Source organism: Lathyrus oleraceus, chromosome 7, assembly GCF_024323335.1.
Source record: "Lathyrus oleraceus cultivar Zhongwan6 chromosome 7, CAAS_Psat_ZW6_1.0, whole genome shotgun sequence".
In the NCBI taxonomy this organism is placed as follows: domain Eukaryota; kingdom Viridiplantae; phylum Streptophyta; class Magnoliopsida; order Fabales; family Fabaceae; genus Lathyrus; species Lathyrus oleraceus.
In genome coordinates this window covers 35,211,743-35,234,092 of record NC_066585.1, presented here as the reverse complement: position 1 = coordinate 35,234,092, position 22,350 = coordinate 35,211,743, and the positions used below count along the sequence as shown (strand labels likewise).

The following is a 22,350-nucleotide window of genomic DNA, read 5'->3' as shown; positions in this document are numbered from 1 at the left end:
TGTCTCTTTAACTGCGTCTTGCATCTCTTTAGAATTATCGTAATTCATGAAATTTTCTCCGATTTTATTTTTCATTGATTTGAGGACCCATGACATGACTAAACTGTTCTTATGTTGCCACTTTTGAAGTTTGGGTTCTCCTTTTTTGGATTCTTTTGAATCGCATGTGACATATCTCTCCTTCCATTTTTATTGAAGAAAAATTTTGACAAACCTCTCCCATTAAAGATAATTTTAGCCATTCAATTTATAACTAATGGCGAGAAGTGCATCCCCATCTATCGAGTTGGCCAAAATTGTGTCGGTCTCTATGGATGTGCCTTATGTTTTCTCTTCTTCCAAGGTCAATGAAAAAGATTAGGAATGGTCTAAATCTACCTCTAATACCATATAAAAAAAAGTGATTGTTTTATTCACTTTATACTTAAAACTGATTACATAAAAAATATATATACGACAGGAAATTTAATTTGTATAATCAAATAATGCTGAAAATTGATTCCCTATAAATACTATCATATCCTAATACAGGAATTAAAATAAAAAAATGTAGTCCTAATTATTACATATTAATAGTTGTACAATAAGAATGCTAAGGATCTGAATAAGAATGCTAAGGATCTGATTTTGACTTCGTAATCAACCATCTTCAAACAACCGATGATCATCTTAAACTTGCAATGCATACATACAATAGAGGAGAAGAGAGGATTGAGAACAAAGTGGCTAGATTTTCGGATGAATCACCCAAAAACATGTGTAAAATAAACAATACTATCTTAAAAATGACTAATATACCATTAATAGGCCAAATAATAAATTATAGTACATTTTAACAATTCCTTCACTTAAGGTAAATTGAAGTCTGAGTAAAAAAAAAAGGTAAAACTGAAGTCAGCTCCAACTCGGGAAAAGCAGAGGAAGATTTGAAATTATTCCACTCAGCCATCTCAACGAATAAAAATAAGAATAATATGTCCTTGTACAACTTTTTCATCATTGCTTCTGAAGAAAAAATTAATCATATATTTGAAAAAAAAATTGACAGAAGTTAAATAGTGTCATTTTTCTATTAATTTGCCTTTCTATCACAAATGTATCTAACACTTCATTCAATTGCATATTAATCAACTTAATGTTTTTTTTATTATTTAAATCCTTCAAAGTAAATAAATTTTTGAAGTGAAAATCAAATACAAAATGAAATATCTAAATTAATGCAGATACAAGTCGTCCACTTTTCCATCATACATGATTCCATAACTCAGGATTCTCGAGGCTAGGCATTTACATCGGGAGTGCACAAAAGGATGATGGAAGAGTAACTAAGCATGGGATACATATTGGCATCAAGAAAATGAGCATACTGTTGTATTGCAATATCTCTTCCAGGAAGATCAGGCGTGAGGAAATCATATGGTGCGGACTTGCTGGTGTCTATGAGAGGTTCCCATCTGTATCCTGGACGCTCTGGCAAGGTAACTGTGAAAGGTAGATGACTCGTATTGAAAGCAATGTAAATTTCTCCCTTTACCGAGTCCACCTGAGTTGATTTTCATGCCAAATAAGGGGGGAAATTAGTCGAATATGGAGTACCCAAGCAGAGGTTACTCAAGAAGACAAATAAGTTCAATGCGGAGCAGCTTCAGTATACTAAAACAGCTTAAGGGATAGAACATTTTAAGGAAAAAGGTTGACAGTAAACAAAGCTACTGGGAGGTCAAAAGTCCTAGTGATGCTAATCTGGGCAGGGCAGCTTTGCATGAGGGGTATTAGTATATGTCGAGGATCAGCTCAACTTATATTTCATACCGAGTGACACCATAACATTATTAAACATTTGGCATTTAAAAACAATGGAATTGGATACGTAGCAAACAGTCGGAATAGGAGATCTAACTTTTCTCAAGTCAACATGCATCTCTGTCAAGGGGATTTCTATTCTAATAAGCATATAATTACATTTTCCTTATAGCCTTATCATGCTGATTATTCCTAAACCTGGCTAGGCGCATAGATACTATCTCAAAAAAGGCTTTCTATTGTTGCCAGAAGTAGAGTAGCTTTAGCCTAATTTATATTTCATCTTTGTTAAAATTAAGTTAATCTGTAGATATTCTAGTATTCCCATAATATAGAACTTCCTAGATTAGTGCTTATTCATTAGGCATTCGTTGTATTTACTGTAACACAATTATAAATATACAAATTGTGTGGTATGAGTATAAACACAAATTACAGAAAGTAGTATGGTATCATAGCACACAGCTTGTATTTATAATAGTGTCACATTGTAAAAAATAAGGTTCTTTCAGGAGGAATCCCAACTAATTTTGTTGGTTCAAATGATCAATTGGCTGACATTTTTACTAAATCTTTGAGGGGATCTCGGGTTGAATCTGTTTGTAAAGTTTGGTGCATATGATATGACATGCATGCTGCAGCTTGAGGAGGAGAGTAGAATTAAGTAAATTTGTAGATATTCAAAATTGATTGTTAGTATTCTTAGAATATATAACTTTCTAGGTTAGTGCTTATCCATTAGGTTAGTGCTTATCATTGCAAGATTATTTCACCTTTCTTTTCCTTAAGTGTATGTTGTTCATTGTCAAACATGTAGGCTCAAGGTTTGGTTAGTGCAGAGAGGAAACATGTTCTAATTCTACATTTTAGGTAAAGACCATCCGAAATAGATCCTAAGATGTGATTCCATAGCTTTTTCCCAGTAACAGAATTCTTATATCTCTTTGTCAACGTACGTACCAGGGTAAAAGCCACAAAACGGCTAGTTTCAGACCAGTCTGGAGTTACAGGAAAAAGACCATGCCACTGCAGCCTCTCTGATGTTGGGAAGTCATCTAAACCAAGCGATTCACATTCTCTGCAGAACTACAGCATTAGAACATGCAAAAAATGCTAGAGTCCGAGAAGAATGCAAAAAGTACTTACTGGCGAAACTTGATCAAAAGGCTGCAAAATCTGAAGAAGTCTGATGAGGACTCTTCCTTTTTGTCCCATTGGAAATAATTAAGCTGCAAAAAGGCTGAGGATAAGTTAATGGAATTGACAATACAGTGGAATGTGCATTGAAAAATTCTAGTAGAAGAGGATCACATAATTATCATGACAGTAGGTATTGTTGTTTCCCCCTTTTGTATGTCCATATTCATCACCCATATGTATCATCGGAACTCCCTGATAAGATAAACTAAAAGTCAGTAAGCAAACCTGTGTTGTCAACAATATCATCTACATTTAAATCGGAATAACTTGATGAATTTAACAACAAAACTGATAAAAAATTATTGAGAAAACTATCATTTTTGTTAAGTTGACTTGACTGGGCCTTACCTGGGAAACCATGAGAGAAAGAAAGAAATTACGCATTTGTCGTTTCCTCAATTTCTTTACTGAGGCACTGACAAACTCCCCCTCCTAGATTAATTTGAGAAATAAAATCAACGTTCAATATAAAATCATTTACCTTCTGTGTAAGTAGATTAAGATTCTAATACTTTGAGGGAACTATTTGAAGGGTTCAGAAAGTGAGGTGTGTCGTGTCCCATTAAGCAGTAATTATTTAAGCCCAAAAGTGCTTTATATGTGCTAGCGTAAACACACAGATGGGAGATAAGAGATACAACATTCTAGACACAGTTTAAAAAGCCTAATTCATATTGGTTTTTAGATGGTATCATTAACTTTGTAATATTAATGATAGTCAGACTGGTCTAGTAATCTTGTATGATGTAACACAAAGCAGTAGGAAACAAAATTAGAAGGAAAAATTATTTTAATGCAACTCTGAAGCAGAAACACCTACCTCTCCACAGTTCCAGCTATTATTATGATTTTCTCCGTCATTATTGTCTTCTCCATTGGGCAAGTTATGCTTGCTGTTATAAGTCACCAAATCAGCTAGAGTGAAGCCATCATGAGCACATACAAGGTTAATACTATTCCATGGTTTTCTTCCTCCCTGTGCCAAAAATATAGAGTAATGTCCTCCACACAAAAGAAGGTAGAAATATATAGAATATCAACAGAAAACCAAGAACGTTAAAATTTAGCTGAAATAAACACCAATCCCTTGACAATAAAATATATTGAACAAGTTCAAAGACAGTCAAAGAGGATGTTTAAGTGTATACATTTGAAATCAAGAAGAAAAACAATTCAAAAGACAATGATTAAAACTAAAATAATCATCATATCAATAATATAATAGAAGTGGGAGTTAATATCTAAAGGAACTGCTACTGCAGTGTGACATGAGACAGCAAATAAACCTGATACAAACTAGGACTACCACAAACACATTCGGCAAATGCTCCAGCAAAGCCATCTGTGCCCTTGATAAACTGGCGTACTGTGTCCCTATACTGAAAAATTCAAGAATGGCACATTAATTTAAAATAGCTCGTAGATATCACAAAAGTGCATTTATAACATACAATTAGGTTACAGAGATTTTGCTTATACGGAAAGTAATGAACTACATAGAGCATGTAGTGTAGAGGAAAACAACAATAGTCAAAGGGATTAAGCTTATAAGGGATTAAATTTTTTAATAAACCGAGGCAATGAAAAAATATGCTCTATATTTTTCATTTATTTATATTAGAGTTATATACTATCATCCAGAGACAGGTCCAAGTTGTCCAAGTTGTGGGTTGTGTTGATAATGGTCTACACTTAATTTTGAAAAGTAATATTTTTAATACTTAATACAATAAAAAAACGATGTGACAAAAAAAACCTATATGAGAATACATTGACGGTGTAAATTAATTTTACACTGTCAACCAATAATCATCGTGTATCCAGCCAAATCATATTGTAATTTTTAAATTATTGGTGTGACATGGCTGAGTGATGAATTCCTATTGGATGAAAGTTGCATAACCATTAAACTCAATCTATATTATAGATTGTGTTTCCACTATTTTTTTGTTTTACATTTTATATATGTGAGAAAGTGTTATAAAAGTCATTAAATATATTTGAATAACAAACAAACTTAAATGCTTCTTTTATTAGTTATTTTGGATTTTAAATATTGTCAGTTAACTATTTAGTCTTTTATATTTTTCACTAAATAACTTGATCTATACATAATAATAGCAAAACACACATTTGGATATGTGTTTGTAATTTTGATAAATTTAAATATTTTAGTGGCAATGTAGCATATAGGGCAGGCCTTGGAATAGGGCAACCAGGCCCACTGGCCTCCAAAAACTAGGGGCCTCAAAATTATCTTTTATAAATTATAAACCTGAAATAAATATATAAATATTAGTTGTTCAACTTAATATACAATGTAAGCTAGTTAACATAGTGGTAAGAAAACATGTTTTTAACTTAATATACAATGTAGTTACCCGTGGTACTAAAAAGTGCAAAGATGTGATATTATTGTTAGAAAATTCGGTAAAATTAAATGGATCCAGGACTGAATCGTGATTGAGAATCACTTTCCTTAAAAGTATTTCAAGCACTCTTTTATTATGTCTTAGAGTTGGAAAATGCAAGAACACTCAGGATAATATCAGCCTTAATTTCGAGTCTGCACAAGACAAGTGAAGAACCCGAAATGCAAGGAAGGTTTTTCTGGAATTTGGAAGAGAAAACGTTTTTAGCTCTTGTGTTATTTTTCTGAATAGAATCATATATTTATAGGAGATATGAATGTTGTTTCAAAAGTTCGCAACCTTTGATGAAACAACACCATTTCACCATAAAACACAATGTTTCATATATGACACTATTTCATGAAAAGATATGAAAATTGAATTCAAAATTCAAACAAAACAATAACTAAAATTCTGAGCACTAATAAAAACGCAGCATGCCGGCCGAAGGCCGGCCGCCGGAGAGCCGCCTCATTAACGCCGCGAATAGCCTCAGAATTTTAGTTATTGTTTTGTTTGAATTTTGAATTCAATTTTCATATCTTTTCATGAAATAGTGTCATATATGAAACATTGTGTTTTATGGTGAAATGGTGTTGTTTCATCAAAGGTTGCAAACTTTTGAAACAACATCCATATCTCCTATAAATATATGATTCTATTCAGAAAAATAACACAAGAACTAAAAACGTTTTCTCTTCCAAATTCCAGAAAAACCTTCCTTGCATTTCGGGTTCTTCACTTGTCTTGTGCAGACTCGAAATTAAGGCTGATATTATCCTGAGTGTTCTTGCATTTTCCAACTCTAAGACATAATAAAAGAGTGCTTGAAATACTTTTAAGGAAAGTGATTCTCAATCACGATTCAGTCCTGGATCCATTTAATTTTACCGAATTTTCTAACAATCTTAAAAGTATTAGTAATATAATGGCTTCAGACGCTGCTGTTTCAAGCATCAAAGTGATGAACCAGGATCTTGTCAAGTTAGATCGATTTGATGGAACAAATTACACAAGATGGCAAGACAAGATGACATTCCTATTGACTGCCCTGAAGGTTCACTATGTTCTTGATCCAGACCTACAACCAATACCTGAACCAACAGAAAATGATTCGGAAGAACTCAAGAAGGAGCGCAAGAAACGCAAGGAGGACGAACTGCTTTGCCGTGGACACATTCTGAATACTTTATCTGATCGTCTCTACGACCTCTACACAGACAATCCATCGGCAACAGAAATATGGAAGGCACTAGAATTCAAGTTCAAGGCTGAAGAGGAAGGTACGAAGAAGTTCTTAATATCTAAATATTTCGATTTTAAATTCTTAGATTCTAAGCCCATTCTTCCCCAAGTGCATGAATTGCAAGTTCTGGTCAATAAAATAAAGGCAGTAAAAATAAACATCCCTGAGACCTTCCAAGTCGGTGCAATTATTGCAAAATTACCACCTTCATGGAAAGGCTACCGAAAGAAATTGTTGCACAGTTCCGAGGACTTCTCCTTGGAGAAAATTCAGAAACATCTTCGAATCGAGGAGGAATCGAAGGAGAGGGAGAAATCAGAACCCCCTACTCATTTCAAAACAAACGTTGTGACCAACAAGGGAAAGAAGAGACATGATGGCATGAAGAGTCATCTTGGACCAAAGAAAGAACATAACAAGTTCAAAAACTCTGGCGGTCATAAAGGTCCAAAGAACGGATGTTTCGTATGCGGTAAACCTGGACACTATGCTCGAGATTGCAGACAAAATAAAGCAAAAAATGAGATCAATGCAATTCGATCAGATGATGACATAATTGCTACAGTGAGCGAAATTATGGCAATCAAAGGAAAAGTTCAAGGTTGGTGGTATGACACTTGTGCTACGGTGCATGTTACTTATGACAAGGCTGCATTCAAAACCTATTCTGAAGCAATTGATGGACAAGAGGTACAAATGGGAAATGAAGTCCGCTCTAAAGTTGTTGGAACCGGTTCGGTCGAACTTAACTTCACTTCTGGAAAGAAAGTTACACTTGTAAATGTGCTTCATGTTTCAGACATGAATAGGAATCTTGTTAGTGGGGATTTATTGGGAAAACCGGGTATTAAATCTGTATATGAATCGGGCAAACTTATTTTGACCCGTAATGGTGTATTCATTGGAAAAGGATATTCCGCAGAGGGAATGATCAAACTATGTACTAATGATAATATTATTAATAAAATTTCTAATTCCGCTTACATGCTTGATTCCATTTCTTTATGGCATAATAGATTAGCACATTGTGGTATTAGTTCTATGAAGAGACTAATTAAATCTGGACTAATTTCATGTAATATAAAGGATTTCAAAAAATGTGAATTATGTGTTGAATCAAAAATGATTAAGAAGCCTTTCAAAAGTGTTGAAAGGAAAACGAAATTACTTGATCTTGTGCACTCAGATTTGTGCGAATTTAATGGCATGTTGACACGTGGAGGGAATAGATACTTTATTACATTCATAGACGATTCCTCTAGATACACTCATGTATATCTCTTAAAGCATAAAGATGATGCATTTAATGCCTTTAAGACTTATAAAGCAGAAGTCGAAAATCAATTAAATAAAAGTATAAAGGTCCTTAGAAGTGATAGGGGCGGCGAATACTTTTCAATTGAATTTGATGCATTCTGTGAAGAGCACGGTATAATACATGAATGTTCGGCACCACAAACACCGCAACAAAATGGCATGGCAGAAAGAAAGAATCGAACATATCAAGAGATGATGAATGCCATGTTGATGCATTCTAAATTACCCCTTAACTTGTGGGGTGAGGCATTATTGTCCGCCTGTCATATAATCAATAGAATTTCGTTAAAGAAAACTGGTATATCTCCATATGAGTCATGGAAAGGCAGAGCGCCAAATATCGGTTACTTTAAAATGTGGGGGTGTGTGGCATACTACAAAAACATGGACCCTAAAAGAACCAAGTTGGGTCCTCGAGGAATAAGATGTGCTTTTGTAGGATATGCACAACACAGTAAAGCATATAGACTCTTAAATCTAGAATCTAATATAATTGTTGAATCCCGGGATGTAGAATTCTTTGAAAACCTTATCACAAAGGATAAAGGATCGGAGTCGGCCACTAATAAAGAATCTCATGAAGATAACTCTTCTCGGATTGTAGAAATACAAACTGAAGGCACTCCTATAATCATTGAACCACAACCCGAGCCTAGGATAAGCAAGAGAATTCGGAAAACAAAGAATCTAGGACCAGATGAGATTGATTCTCAATCTATTTCCTTTTATCTTGTTGAGGGAAATTGTAAGAACTTTGTTCAACGCATTCCGATTATTCTTCAAGTGGAAGATGATCCAAAAACTTATAAGGAAGCAATAACTTCAAGGGACTCCACTTTTTGGAAAGATGCTATCCAAGATGAAATGGATTCAATTGTATCAAACCACACTTGAGAACTTGTTGACTTACCTAAGGGATCAAGGCCCATTGGATGCAAGTGGGTGTTTAAGAAGAAATACCATAGCGATGGTACTCTAAACACTTATAAAGCCAGATTAGTGGCAAAAGGATTTAGACATAAAGAAAGCATAGATTACTTCGACACATACGCACCAGTAGCAAGAACAACTACTATTAGATTGTTGTTTGCCTTAGCATCTTTGAATGATCTTATAATCCATCAGATGGATGTTAAAACAGCGTTCCTAAATGGAGATCTCGATGAGGAAATCTACATGGAACAACCGGAAGGCTACCTGCTTCCTGGAAATGAACAAAAGGTGTGTAAACTTGTCAAATCCTTATACGGACTAAAACAAGCACCAAAACAGTGGCATCAAAAATTTGACTCTGTAATACTCTCAAATGGATTTATTCCTAATTCTTGTGACAAGTGTTTATACACAAAGACGTGCAAAACCACTGTAATATTCCTTTGTCTCTATGTCGACGATATGTTGATCATTAGTAATGATTTAAAAGGAATCTTAGAAACAAAGAAGTTTCTAACATCCACTTTCAAGATGAAAGATCTTGGACTTGTTGACACAATTTTAGGGATCAAGGTTAAGCGAAATAGTGGGGGTTATGAACTTAGTCAAACCCACTATATTGAGAAAATGCTTGATAAGTTTAAACATCTAAACTTTAAGGAAGTAACCACTCCATTTGATCATGCCAACAAACTTCAAAAGAATAATGGAAGATCAGTGGCTCAATTGGAATATGCAAGTGCAATAGGGTGTCTAATGTACCTAATGCAATGTACCAGACCCGACATATCATTTGCAGTCAGTAAAATGAGTCGATTTACTAGCAATCCAAGTAATGAACATTGGAAGGCAATTACAAGGATTTTTGGCTATCTACTGAAAACCAAGGACCTTGGTCTTCACTATGGAAGGTTCCCTGCCATATTAAAAGGATACACTGATGCGAGTTGGATATCTAATGTTGGAGACCATAAATCTACAACTGGATGGATATTTACACTTGCTGGTGGAGCAATTTCTTGGAAGAGCAAGAAACAAACATGCATTACACTTTCGACCATGGAATCAGAGTTCGTGGCTCTCGCTTCCGCCGGTCAAGAAGCGGAATGGTTGAGGGATCTTCTGTTGGAAGTTCCATTGACTAAAGACAATGTCTCAAAAGTGATGATACATTGCAATAGCCAAGCCACATTAGCAAGAGCATTCAGCGAAGTGTATAATGGAAAGTCTAGACATATAGGACTTAGACATTCGTTCGTAAGAAAATTGATTAAGGATGGAATCATTTCACTCACCTACATACGAACATGCTATAACTTAGCAGATCCGTTTACTAAGCCACTGGCCAGAGACTTAGTACGAACAACCTCGAGAGGAATGGGGTTGAAACTCCTTAAATAAAAGTTCCGACAGCGGCAGCAACCCAATCTTATGTTAACAAAACATTAACTTCAAGATTCAATGGGTAACAACAAGTCGTTGAATTGGATGTAAGTCAAGAATTTGTTGGGAAATAAGGTTAACTGTGTTGAATTGAGGGTTGAGGTTTCCAAAACCTCTTAATGAAGTTCATTAACGAAGAAGAGTATCTATTGGAAAGGATGCTATATGAACCTCACCTATGTGAATTTTGAGATGGTGCCGTCTCAAAGTGAGAGTTGGAGTTTCTCTCATGAAAAATTCATGAAAAGGATAGCATATGGCCATAAATAAGTGCTAAGCGAGATATGTAAAGGAAGAACCTTTAAAGAGTGTGTGTAAGGTAACGCCGGTCTGATCCCATGGATTAATGGTTTAAAAGCTTTGCTACCAAACATTCCGATTAAACTTTGCGTTATCCTCACTAAGGTTAAGTTTAAAATCGAAAGATACCTAACTGTATTAACACTTTTTTATATTTCACTATCTGGAATGATTTTTGTCATTATTAGAACTAGTGGGGGATTGTTGGAAATTGTTTTGCAATATTAGTTCCAAAATGACAAAAGAGTTAAATAGCATTTAATGCTTTGCTTTAAGTCCCACATAGAAAGTGGAGACATCCTTTAAAGCATTTATAAATGCTTTGGAACTTTAACTCACCAAAGGAACAAAAAGAATAAGGTGCCACATGGACATGTGGTGGTCCCAAGCATTATGCCACTTGACACAACCAATGGACCCTCGCCGGTGTTGCCACCGGTGACACCGGGACCGGGGGCGTAGAGGCGCTAGTGGCGGCTTGTAGGCATTTTCCAACTCTAAGACATAATAAAAGAGTGCTTGAAATACTTTTAAGGAAAGTGATTCTCAATCACGATTCAGTCCTGGATCCATTTAATTTTACCGAATTTTCTAACAATTATTTCTCTACCTTCCTTTTCATTTGGGGCCAATTTTTAAAATTGAAACAGGGCCTCCAAATTGTCGGGGACTGCCACAATGGGTTATGAGTCTATTGAAGCTATGCTACTACATCCTTGCATTTTCCAGTCACATAATAATAAATAAGTATATGAATCCAACAATTGTATGTCTGCACTAACCTTCCCATTCCATTCAGACCAAATACCCCAGTGAGGGAAAATGCCAACTTGGTAGAGACCTCCAGCATCCCAGGCTTCGGCTATAAGCTATAAAGGAGAAATTAAGAAATAGAGCATATTTAGCTTACTGCTTTTGAAAAACTGAAAACTAATCTATATCATAAATAATGATTGCAATGACCAATCAAAATACTTTGAGGGATGCCCGGGTCAAGCTGACTACTTGCCTACTGTCGTTAGGCAATCAATCTAGGTGAGGCTAGAAAATAAACAGCACCCAGAAGGAAACACTACCTTAAAAGGCATCCTATTATATGAGACTATTCAAGTGCCAAAAGTGAAACTAGTTAATAACTATTATCGTTAAGTGCCTGATAGGATTAAACTGACTATGATAGGAAGATTTAGGATAAACTGAAAGAATGAAGAATGCAGGACAATGCTGCCCTTTGTAATTGAATGCAATCTGCTCAATGCAGCCGGAGGATACAATGAGCCAATCAATGGTGGGCTGCTTAGAGGGATTACAGTTGTAATTAATTTAACAGAACTATGTAAGTAGAAAAACCTTCACTCCACGAAGTATTGGATCGTTACTGATCATATCAATCAATGGTGGGCTGCTTAGAGGGGTTCCAATTGTCAGCATGTCGCCTTCTATTGGAGTACCAAATACATTAACTCCGTTCCATAGACTAGTAACAGACAGGAAATGAAAATAAGTACAATAAGATGCATCATTCAATTTCAGTACCAACTACTAATGCATTATTATAGTATATATAACCTGCTACCCCTGGTCATGATGGAAGCAAGATCAAAGCGAAAACCATCAACATGCATTTCTGCTACCCAATATCTGTTGCACGAGAGAAAATTAATAAGGTCTTCAATCTTATATGGCAGCAACTTCTAAACCCTTGTAAATAAAAATTGAAACAAATCTGACCAGTGTGTAGTGAAATAAATGTAAAGAATATACAATTATATACTAAAAATATAATGGAGCAAAAGACATAACATTGTTGAAGTAAATTATGTTAGAAGTGATACGCTACAAAACATAAAATCATTAATCTGGGATCTAGATTTTATATATGCATGTAAGTTTAGGGAGTGGCAATGTATACAAGCATGTAAATGCCAATCGACACAATAAGTCAACAATCTTTTGATAACTGACAAAAGGTTTTTCAATTGAGAATTGAAAGAGATAATATACATTAAAAGGTTTTAAATGAATTATTTTAGAATTAAAATTTTTCATGAATAATTTTTTTATAAAATATATCCTTGATAATCATTGTAAACATACCTTAAGCAGTCCACTATGAATTTCCGTACAACTGGATGGTTGCAATTGAATGTGTTCCCACATCCTGAATAATTGTAGAATTCCCCCTAAAGACATGAAAGTGGGCCTAGTTGACATTACCAATGGTTTAAAAGAATCAAAAAATGAAGAAATAATTAAATTTGAAAACAGCCAAAGAACCATTAAAACTCAATCTGCATACTAAGTACAAGCCTTAAAAAGTACAGACGAGTATTTTGAAATAATAGTGTTGGCTAACAAAGATTTCCGGTTTGCTGGATGGATGGTATTTAATCCTGATTCTTAGCTGTTATCATGCAGGAAAGTAAGAACTTTCTTTTCTCATTGGAATTCGGTTGTTACTTCTGTATACTTAATGCACTAACCTATCGAAGCATGATGTGTAGCCAATAAATTAGAACTAAATCCCAAATCAGGTGTACCAAAAATAAAACATGCTAAATGGATTTATATGTATTACATATAAATAAATTTGAAAAATGATAATCATCAACTTTTTTTGGAAAATTATGAAAAAGATATTTTTGGTTATTAGGAGTAATTAGTCATCCTATTTTCTAGTAATTAGATTAATTTTTATTATTCTAGTTGTTATGGTTGTTAGGTTGTTAACAATTTTTCCCGGCTTTGATCTTTCTAGTCATTGTATCCTTTCAATTAATGAGAAATACAATCTTGTTCCGTAACTTCTTTCTCTGATATGGTATCAGTGATATCTTAACAGAAAAACTTTCTTTTCTTCTTCGTTTCCAATGGAAGACGGAAGTTCTTCGTCTCCGTCCAATTCACACCATGATTCTTCGATTCATCACACAGAAGATCCATCTACATCTCATTCTTCTCCTTATTACATTCAGCCCGGAGAAAATCCAGAAATGGCTTTGGTCTCGCCGCAATTGAACAACAGCAATTACCACACATGGAGCCGTGGTATGAAGCAAGCGCTTCATGCAAGGAACAAGTTACAATTCATCAATGGAAAATTACCACCGTTACCGGAATCTGATCCTCTTTATGATACCTGGGAAAGATGTAACAGCCTTGTAATCTCTTGGATTCTTCGATCTCTCACACCTTCAATCGCTCAAAGTGTGGAATGCATTGAAAATGCTAGGGTTCTTTGGGAAAAATTAAAGAAACAATTCACCAAAGGCAATCACTTTTGCCTCTTGGACCTTTTGCAAGATATTCACTCTGCAAAGCAAGGTGAACGTTCAATTTCCGAATTCTTTGACTCCATTAAAACTTCTTGGGAAGATCTTGAGGATCTTCATCCTTTGCCATCATGCTCTTGTCAAACACCTTGTAATTGCGGTGCATTCGAGATTATCAAGCAGCAGCGAGACTCCGAGTTGGTGATTTGTTTCCTCAAAGGGTTAGGTGAAAATTACAATATAGTGCGTTCTCAAATTCTTCTCATGGATCCCCTTCCCTCCATCAATAAAGTTTTCTCATTGGTTCTCCAACAAGAACCAAGCCCTACTGTTTCTGCAATTCCAGATTCGAATATTCTCTCCAATGCCTCTGACACCGGTAACTGCGCTCAAGGTCGTGGCCATCATCCTTCTGAGAATCATGATCCACCAAAGCAATGCACCTTTTGCACACGTCTAGGTCACACGGTTGACACTTGCTACATCAAATATGGTTTTCCCCCTGGGTATAAACCTAAGCCTCGATAGATTGTCAATAACAGCACTGTTTCTGATGAAAATCTTAATTCCAAAGTCTCCTCCACTGATGTTGCACATGACTCTTTTAACCCTCAATTGAATGCTAAACAAATCAAGTAACTTCTGTCTTTGTTGGACAATTCCTCCAATCTAATCATGTGTCTGGTCACAATGTTAACCCTGCCTATATTGATCCACTCCATTCTTCGGTGAATCGTCAAAATTCAACTGCTGAAACAGGTATCATTGATTCTGCAAAAGATTGTTGGATTCTTGATAGTGGGGCAACTAATCATGATACCCATTCCAAAACATACTTCACTTCTTTTCGCAAAATCAATCCTATTAATGTTTCTTTACCAAATGGATCGGTTGTCGTTAAAAATTTTCTGGCACTGTTGAGTCTTCACCTTCTTTGAAACTTTATAATGTTCTCTAATTACCAACTTTTAAATTGAATATTGTCTTTGTTCATCTCCTTATTTGTAATTCTACTTGCACATTAACTTTTCTTGAATCTATTTGCCATATTCAGGAGGTTACAAGTTTGAAGATGATTGGACTTGCTAGACTTCTCAATGATCTTTACTGTATTGAAAATCCTTTGCCTAAAGTTTCATCTAATTTTGCTACCTTTACTGTTAAAAGTTCAATTTCTTCTTTTGATACTTGGCATTATGGATTTGGACATCCCTCAAATAAAGTTCTTGATCAATTGTGTAATGTTTTTCCTTATGTCAAATATGATAATAAACACATTTGTTATTCTTGTCATTATGCTAAGCAATGCAAACTACTTTTCCTTTAAGTTCTACTGATACTTTACATGTTTTTGATTTAGTTGATGTTGACATATGGGGACCTCTTTCGATTTCATCTTTACATGGCAATAAGTATTTCCTTACTATTGTTGATGATCATACTAGGTGTTATAGGATTTTCTTAATGACCGCTAAGTATGAAACAAGATCTTTGTTACAAAATTTTGTTATTCTTATCAAAAACTCAACTTAATAAATCTATCAAATCTGTTAGATCCGACAATGGATCTGAATTTCTTGGTAATGAGTTTTATTATAAAATTTGCCATTTTTCATCAAACTTCTTGTGTTGCTACTCCTCAACAAAATTTCCTTGTTGAAAGGAAGCATGGTGACATTCTTAATGTTATAGAAGCCTTCTTTTCCATGGCAAACTTCCCAAATATTTCGGGTCCTATGCTGTTTTGCATGCTGTTTACCAGATAAATAGATTACCTAGTCTTGTTTTGAACAACAAGACTCCTTTTGAAATACTTTATGAACAACAACCCACTTTTCTTGAACTAAAAGTTTTTGGATCTTTATGATATATCTCTATCTTGGAACGGCGTCGTACTAAACTTGATACTAAGAGCTGGATAATGTATCTTCTTAGGTTTCAAAATTGGTACCAAAGTTTATGTCGGCTTTGATCTATCTACTAGAGAAATTTCTCGCAATGCTGCTTTTTATGAATCCACTTTCCCTTATGCTGTTATTGACTATTTTCTTGTTAGTATTGACTCTGCAGCTGAAGATTATTCCATTTTTCTGTTTGGTGATCCTTCTGATCCTGCAACTTGCAACATACCTCTTTCTGCTTCTCAAACCGTGCCTTCACCAACCACTGCACCAATCTCTACTGCTGCTCCTCTGCCACCTCATATTCCTAATTCTAATCAAAACCAAACTATTGAAAACACCAACCTCAGAGGATCATATAAGACTACAAAAGCTCCTAGATACCTCAAAGATTTCCATTGTTAACTTAAACCTAAAACTGTCTTGATGTATCATTTGCATTCTGTATTATCTTACCACAAATTATCTCCTCATCTTGATTAAACACTCTCCGCATCCAATGCTATTGAACCACAAACTTACAAGCAGGCTATCAAATCCCACAATGGATTGATGGCATGAACAATGAACTTCAAGCCCTTGCCACTAACACTTGGTATCTAGGAGAGCTCAAATTAACCGGTTATTTAAATTATCCATATCCAAATCCGGTTATTAAAAACTAGTTAATTATTAGTATGGTTTTAACCAAATTGATATTTTGGATATGTTATTAATATGGTTTTAACCAAATCCATATTTTGGATATCCATATCCAAAATAAAAACCAAATTATTTTTTTTATTTTTTTTAAATTGAAATATTTTTTTCTTTTGAAAATAAAAAAAATATTTATTTTTTAAAAAATTTGTTTTTATTTTGAAAAACAAAACATTTTTCAGGAAAAAAAAAATTAAAAATTATTTTTTCAGTAAATAAAAAAAAAAGTTTTTTTTCCTAAAAATAAAAAAATACGATTTTTTTTTAAAATAGATTTTTTTCTTAAAATTAAAAAAAAAATAACTGGTTATAAAATTGGTTAGGGATATAACCGGTTATAAAATTGGTTAGGGATATAACCGGTTAATAACTGATTTATAATCATTTTACAAAATAAAATCCGGTTATGCCAAATGATTTTAATAACCGATAATAACATATAGATTATTTATGGTTATGGATTGGTTATTGAAATTAACCATCCATGAGCATCCCTATTGATATCTAACAGCATTGCCAGGACAAGGTTTCTACTTGTTGTCAAAGGGTATATCGTATCAAACATAAAGCTGATGGCACTGTGTTATGCTATAAAGCTCGCCTTGTGGTCAAAGACTACACTCAACAAGAAAGGGGTAAACTTCCATGATACTTTTTCTCCTGTCGCTAAACTAAATACTTTTCCACCTTTCGCTTCAAAGAGTTAGACAATCTCAAGTACTTTCTTGGTCTTGAAGTTTTGTGCACCAACAAAGGAATTCACCTAAGTCAACACATGTATGCCTTAGATATTCTGGCCGATCCAGGGCTGCTAGCAGCCAAACCAGTTGCTACTCCATGATAAAAGACTCAAAGCCTCTATTTGATACAACGTCTCCTCCTCATAATCCAACTTCCTTTAGACGTTTGATTGGTCGTTTACTTTATTTAACCAATATCTGTCCTGACATAAGCTTGGCCATTCAACACAAGTCAATTAATGCAACATCCCACTACAAATCATTATGAAGCCGCTCTGAGAATTGTTCATTACATTAAAGGTGCTCCTGCTCATGGTCTGTTTTTCTCCTCTGATTCTCCTGTGCATCTCTAGGCTTTCGGCGACTCTGACTGGGATACTTGCCCTGTGTCTTGAAGATCAACGACCGGTTTCTGTATTTTCCTGGGTTCCTTATTAATTTCCCGGTATTCTAAAAAGAAAACTACCGTATCTCATTTGTCATCCGAAGCTGAATACAGGGCTCTCGCATCTACCACATGTGAAATTCAGTGGCTTACTTGCTTAATGATTTGCAAATTTCATTCACCAAACCAGCACTCTTATACTGCGACAGAAACTCTGCTCGACGTATTGCCATGAATCTACCTTTCATGAGCGTACTAAACATCTTAACATTGACAGTCACATCGTTCATCAACAACTTCAAGCTGTCCTTTTTCATCTTCTTCCAATTACATCGTCAACCTCTTCTTTTTTCTGCAATTTTTTGTAATCTGGGAATATTAAGCCTACATTCTCCAACTTAAGGGGGGCTATTAGTAGTAATTAGTCATCATATTTTCCAGTATTTAGATTAATCTTTATTATTCTAGCTGTTATGCTTGTTAGGTTGTTAACTTTTCCCAGCTATTTCTTTCTAGCCATATATAAGTCATTGTATCCTTCATTGTTTCAATTAATGAGAAATACAATCTTGTTCAGTAACTGGTTTCTATGAAATTGGTTCCGGTTCATGAATAGTCAAATAATCACTCAGGTGATTAATTTAGATAGTGAGTGTTTACCGACTAGTCATTGATCAACTATTAACTGGTTTAGTAGCTAATTTTGCTTAAACATTCCTAATCAAAACTATTTTCATCAGGAATTTCATTTATATGATTTTACCGACCTTTTTCTTTATGATTTGAGTTGCTCCAAGGCTTCAAAATTTCCAACCAAATAGCTGAAAGAAAATAAGAATGTTTAGGAATACCTTGGGTGCTACCATATAATACACGCCATTGTCAACTCCTCTGAAAGAAATAATGGGACCCTTTTCATTCCCTTCAGCTGTATGATTGAAAACAACATCCATAATAACCTGCTCCAGTAATACAGCAATGAAATCATAATTTAATCTATAAAAAAAAGAAACAATAAACTATATGCAAAACTGAGCACCTCTATTCCTCGCTTGTGCGCCTCTTTGATGAGGAACTTAATTTCATTAATCCCATCACGGCCACAGTTTTGTGTGCCAGCTGATGAGTATCTGATCATTGGTGAAAAGTAATTGATGGTTGAATACCCCCAAAAATTGACCCTTTAAGAAAAATGAAACAGGTTTATCATATACTTGAGATAAAACTAAAGAGAAGTTAAAATAAGAATCATATGAGCCACAAATGTAGAATAACATTCAATTAGTTCATATTTTATGCAAAGCATTAATGGTTAAAATGACAATGATACAAATAAATGGCTAACTGTGATTAACATCTGACAAGAAGATCTTACAATCAGAAGTCATTGGTAAGAATGATAATGATTTCATCACCAAATGACTCTCTTACCTATAGTCCCCTTGTACAGCATTGTAACTGTAGTATTCCAGCTCATTGAACTCATTACATGGCATTAATTCTATACAATTTACTCCAAGCTCCTGCAAAAATGAATAATGCCAAATGCAAACAGTTTCATCAGGAACTTCATGTCTGCTTTATGTAGTAATGCAATAAAATGAAAAAACAAATAATGCAATCCCATGTTCATAAAACAGATATTATAGATCCAACAATAACACAGGGCACTAAGGCTTGGAGACTCAATTGTCCAAACATACTGATGGCAGATGAGTCAGCTCAGTCTCCTTCTGGTTCCTTGATCAAGTTCATTTACAATCATGCACCGTGATTATATGATATGTCACGGAAGAAGAAAAGACATTCCTTTTCCTTTCCCTAAACAAAAATACATAATGAGTCTTTCCATCTACCACTGAGGATTTCATCAGAACCTATTTGATAAAAAATATCATCATCAGAGAAATACCAGTAGCTTTTTTATTCTGATTCTCCCTCAACTTACCATCTAGTTCATCAAATTATCAATAACTCGTTTTTAGAGGTCGCGATTTCTTCTCCTGTGGAGAGTAAGCTTCCTCTTTTGATAAACTACTTTTCAACCCACAGAATAGGACAAATAGAAATCAACATTTTCTATTACCAAAATTAAAGGCATCGGTAGAAATGTCACAAGGATCTATTAAAGTCATTCAGAAAATGATCAGAAACTTCACCTTTAAGTGATCAAGCTTCTCCACTACACCAAGATAAGTACCGGGAAACTCGGTCTTGCTCGACTCATGCTTTGTAAACCCTCGCACATGCATTTCATATATAATAAGATCCTTTTGTGGATATTTCAGCGGCAAGTCTCCTTCCCAGTCAAACTAAACACATTGCATGACAAGGAAAAAGTCAATTAAACACTATACAGTCTTCAAACTAAGAATTTAAGCAAACAAAACAGCTATAAATAAAAAAATAGAAAAATAAAAGTACCTCCTCAGGATCGAAAGGTACCATGCCAGCCATTTGGGGCCAGCAGTTACCATCAAGTCCAACAGCCCCAAATTCACCTCTGCTTATAACAGCCTACACAAATCAGTAGTATATCATAATCATAAAAGGGTCTACACGGCACAAACCATGCATGCAATACAATATTTCAAAGAAAATCAAACTAATTATCGATGAGGCTTTCTTGTAAGACTAACTTTTGCATAAGGATCAAGTAAAACACGAGAAGAATCATAGTAGTGTCCTTGTTGAGGAGAAAATTTGCCATCAAATTTGTATCCATAGAGCATATCTTTAAAATCTCCTTTTAGAAACACATGCCAAACACATCCCGTTTTATTCACCAACGGATCAAGTGCAATGTACTCCGTCACTTTATTCTGCAACAAAAATAAATCAAAAATCAAAACCCTAAAAACTCGGAGAATTTTGAAAATGTTGAAATTGAACTGAATTATGACAGACGTTTTTGAAATCAGAAAGAGTGAACAAACAGAGAGTAGCTGAGTGTGCATTGAGAGAGTAAATGGCGAAATTGACTCCGTCTTCTTGAGCAGTAGCACCGAAAGGAGAGGGGAAGCCTCTGGAAACTTCGAATTGAGGCTTGTGAATTTCAACAACCGCTATTTCAGTTTCAACGCCGACACGATTTCCGATAGCGAAGGTCTTGTTCGAATTTGACTTGGAGGAAATGGTGATGGAGATTCTACTGTGGTTGTGATTGTGAAGTTCGAGCAATTTGGTTTTGTTGATGAGAGCATGTGTTGTAGAGTGAGAAATGGAGGTGGTGGTGGTGTGCGGAGGAGAGAGAGAATACATTGCGAATTTTGATCAGAAATGAAAGTGAGGATGGAAAATTGGGAATGAATGCAATGCAGGGTTTTGGAAGGGGTGTGAGTGTGTGTGGACTCTAGTAGTCATTGATTCTCTTGAAGAAGCATATATGAGCAGCTTTGTGAATGGAGAGACTTGACAACAGAGACAAAGACGGTGCTTGTTGTTCCTTCGCGCTTTCTCTTGGCCCACTCACCTTTGTTTTCAACCGTTAATTTCTTGTATTTTATTAGTAGTAGTAGTACAAATCATGTTAAACTTTTTTAAATTAAAAGAAAAATAAAAATTATTGGTTGCATGATGTGTTCATGCGTAGATAAACTAATATAAGGTGATTAACATTTCATTGATCTTTTGGGCCTGGCGGACTGTTATGTTAACCATTGTCTGACATTTGAGCGAATTTCCATATATCTTTCTTTTTATGAGATAATACTAAGAATTTTTGAGACTTTATTTTGAAAGTGCATTTCTCAGGGTTCCGCCACATCCCATATTTTATCACTTCTTTGAATATAAATTCTAAGTGAGTCGTATGTTCTTCTTGTTTTTTGGATTTGAAACCATGTCATCCATATAAACCTTTAACATGTCCCTTATCTTATTTTTAAAGACCTTGTTCATTATTCAATGGTATGTTGCTACAACTTTCTTGAGGTCAAAGGGTATGCTTGTAGCAAAAATTTCATTCATTCGTCATGAAATTTGTCTTACTACGATCAAAATTATCAAATGGTATATGATAATTCCTTGAGTAAGCATCCATAAAGGATAAGAGTTTGAATCCATATGAGATTTTGATGAGTTTATCGATGTAAGGATGTGGATAATAGTATTTAGAACATGTCCTATTTAGATCTAAATAATTAACGCATATGGACCACTTCTTGTTAGCTTTCCTCACTATTAATATGTTGGAGAGCCAGGTTGTGTACCACGCCTCAGTTATGAATCTGGCCTTGAGGATCTCATCTATGACCTTCTTTGTGTCTTCGACCTTTTTCTATTAGTGTTTTTGCCTACGTTGTACCACATAAGGGATCTCGTCTCTGAGGTCCAAGGTATGGTATGTTATCTCTAGACTAAGACCTGACATTTCTCTTGCTTACCATGGAAACAAATCATGGCTCCTTTGTGTCATACCCTAATTTTTAACCCTAAGATCCCACATATCATTTGCATCATTGCACACAAACAATGTCACATCTTGATCCTCCCCCTTATTCATCTTTGGGTTTGCTCCTTACAAGGATCACCAAGCACCTTTTTGTTGGTGTTTTACCTTTGTGTTTAGATGGTTAATTGCTTATCTAACCACTAATCAAAATAGCAAAAATATATTTTATTTCCTTAAGTTTATTGTGCAGCGTAGAACTTTTCAATCAAGAACATCTCAAAGTTTTGTTGCTTACTTCTCGAGGAAA

At 34.9% G+C, this 22,350-nt stretch overlaps 1 protein-coding gene across 1 annotated transcript; it reads right to left on the bottom strand.

The window, feature by feature from the left end:
• Window positions 1-1,123: 1,123 nt before the first annotated feature.
• Window positions 1,124-21,129, bottom strand: LOC127108448 (isoamylase 1, chloroplastic). Its single transcript, XM_051045915.1, has 18 exons — window positions 20,558-21,129; window positions 20,290-20,472; window positions 20,075-20,167; window positions 19,810-19,962; window positions 19,082-19,173; window positions 18,690-18,831; window positions 18,502-18,609; window positions 12,751-12,836; window positions 12,223-12,294; window positions 12,004-12,130; window positions 11,436-11,522; window positions 4,290-4,382; window positions 3,824-3,979; window positions 3,352-3,435; window positions 3,115-3,195; window positions 2,950-3,032; window positions 2,764-2,881; window positions 1,124-1,543 (listed from the first exon to the last, which is right to left on the bottom strand). The coding sequence occupies exons 1-18, from the start codon at window positions 20,909-20,911 to the stop codon at window positions 1,280-1,282; spliced, it is 2,376 nt and encodes a 791-aa protein (XP_050901872.1). The 5' UTR covers window positions 20,912-21,129; the 3' UTR covers window positions 1,124-1,279.
• Between the last annotated feature and the right edge of the window lie 1,221 nt (window positions 21,130-22,350).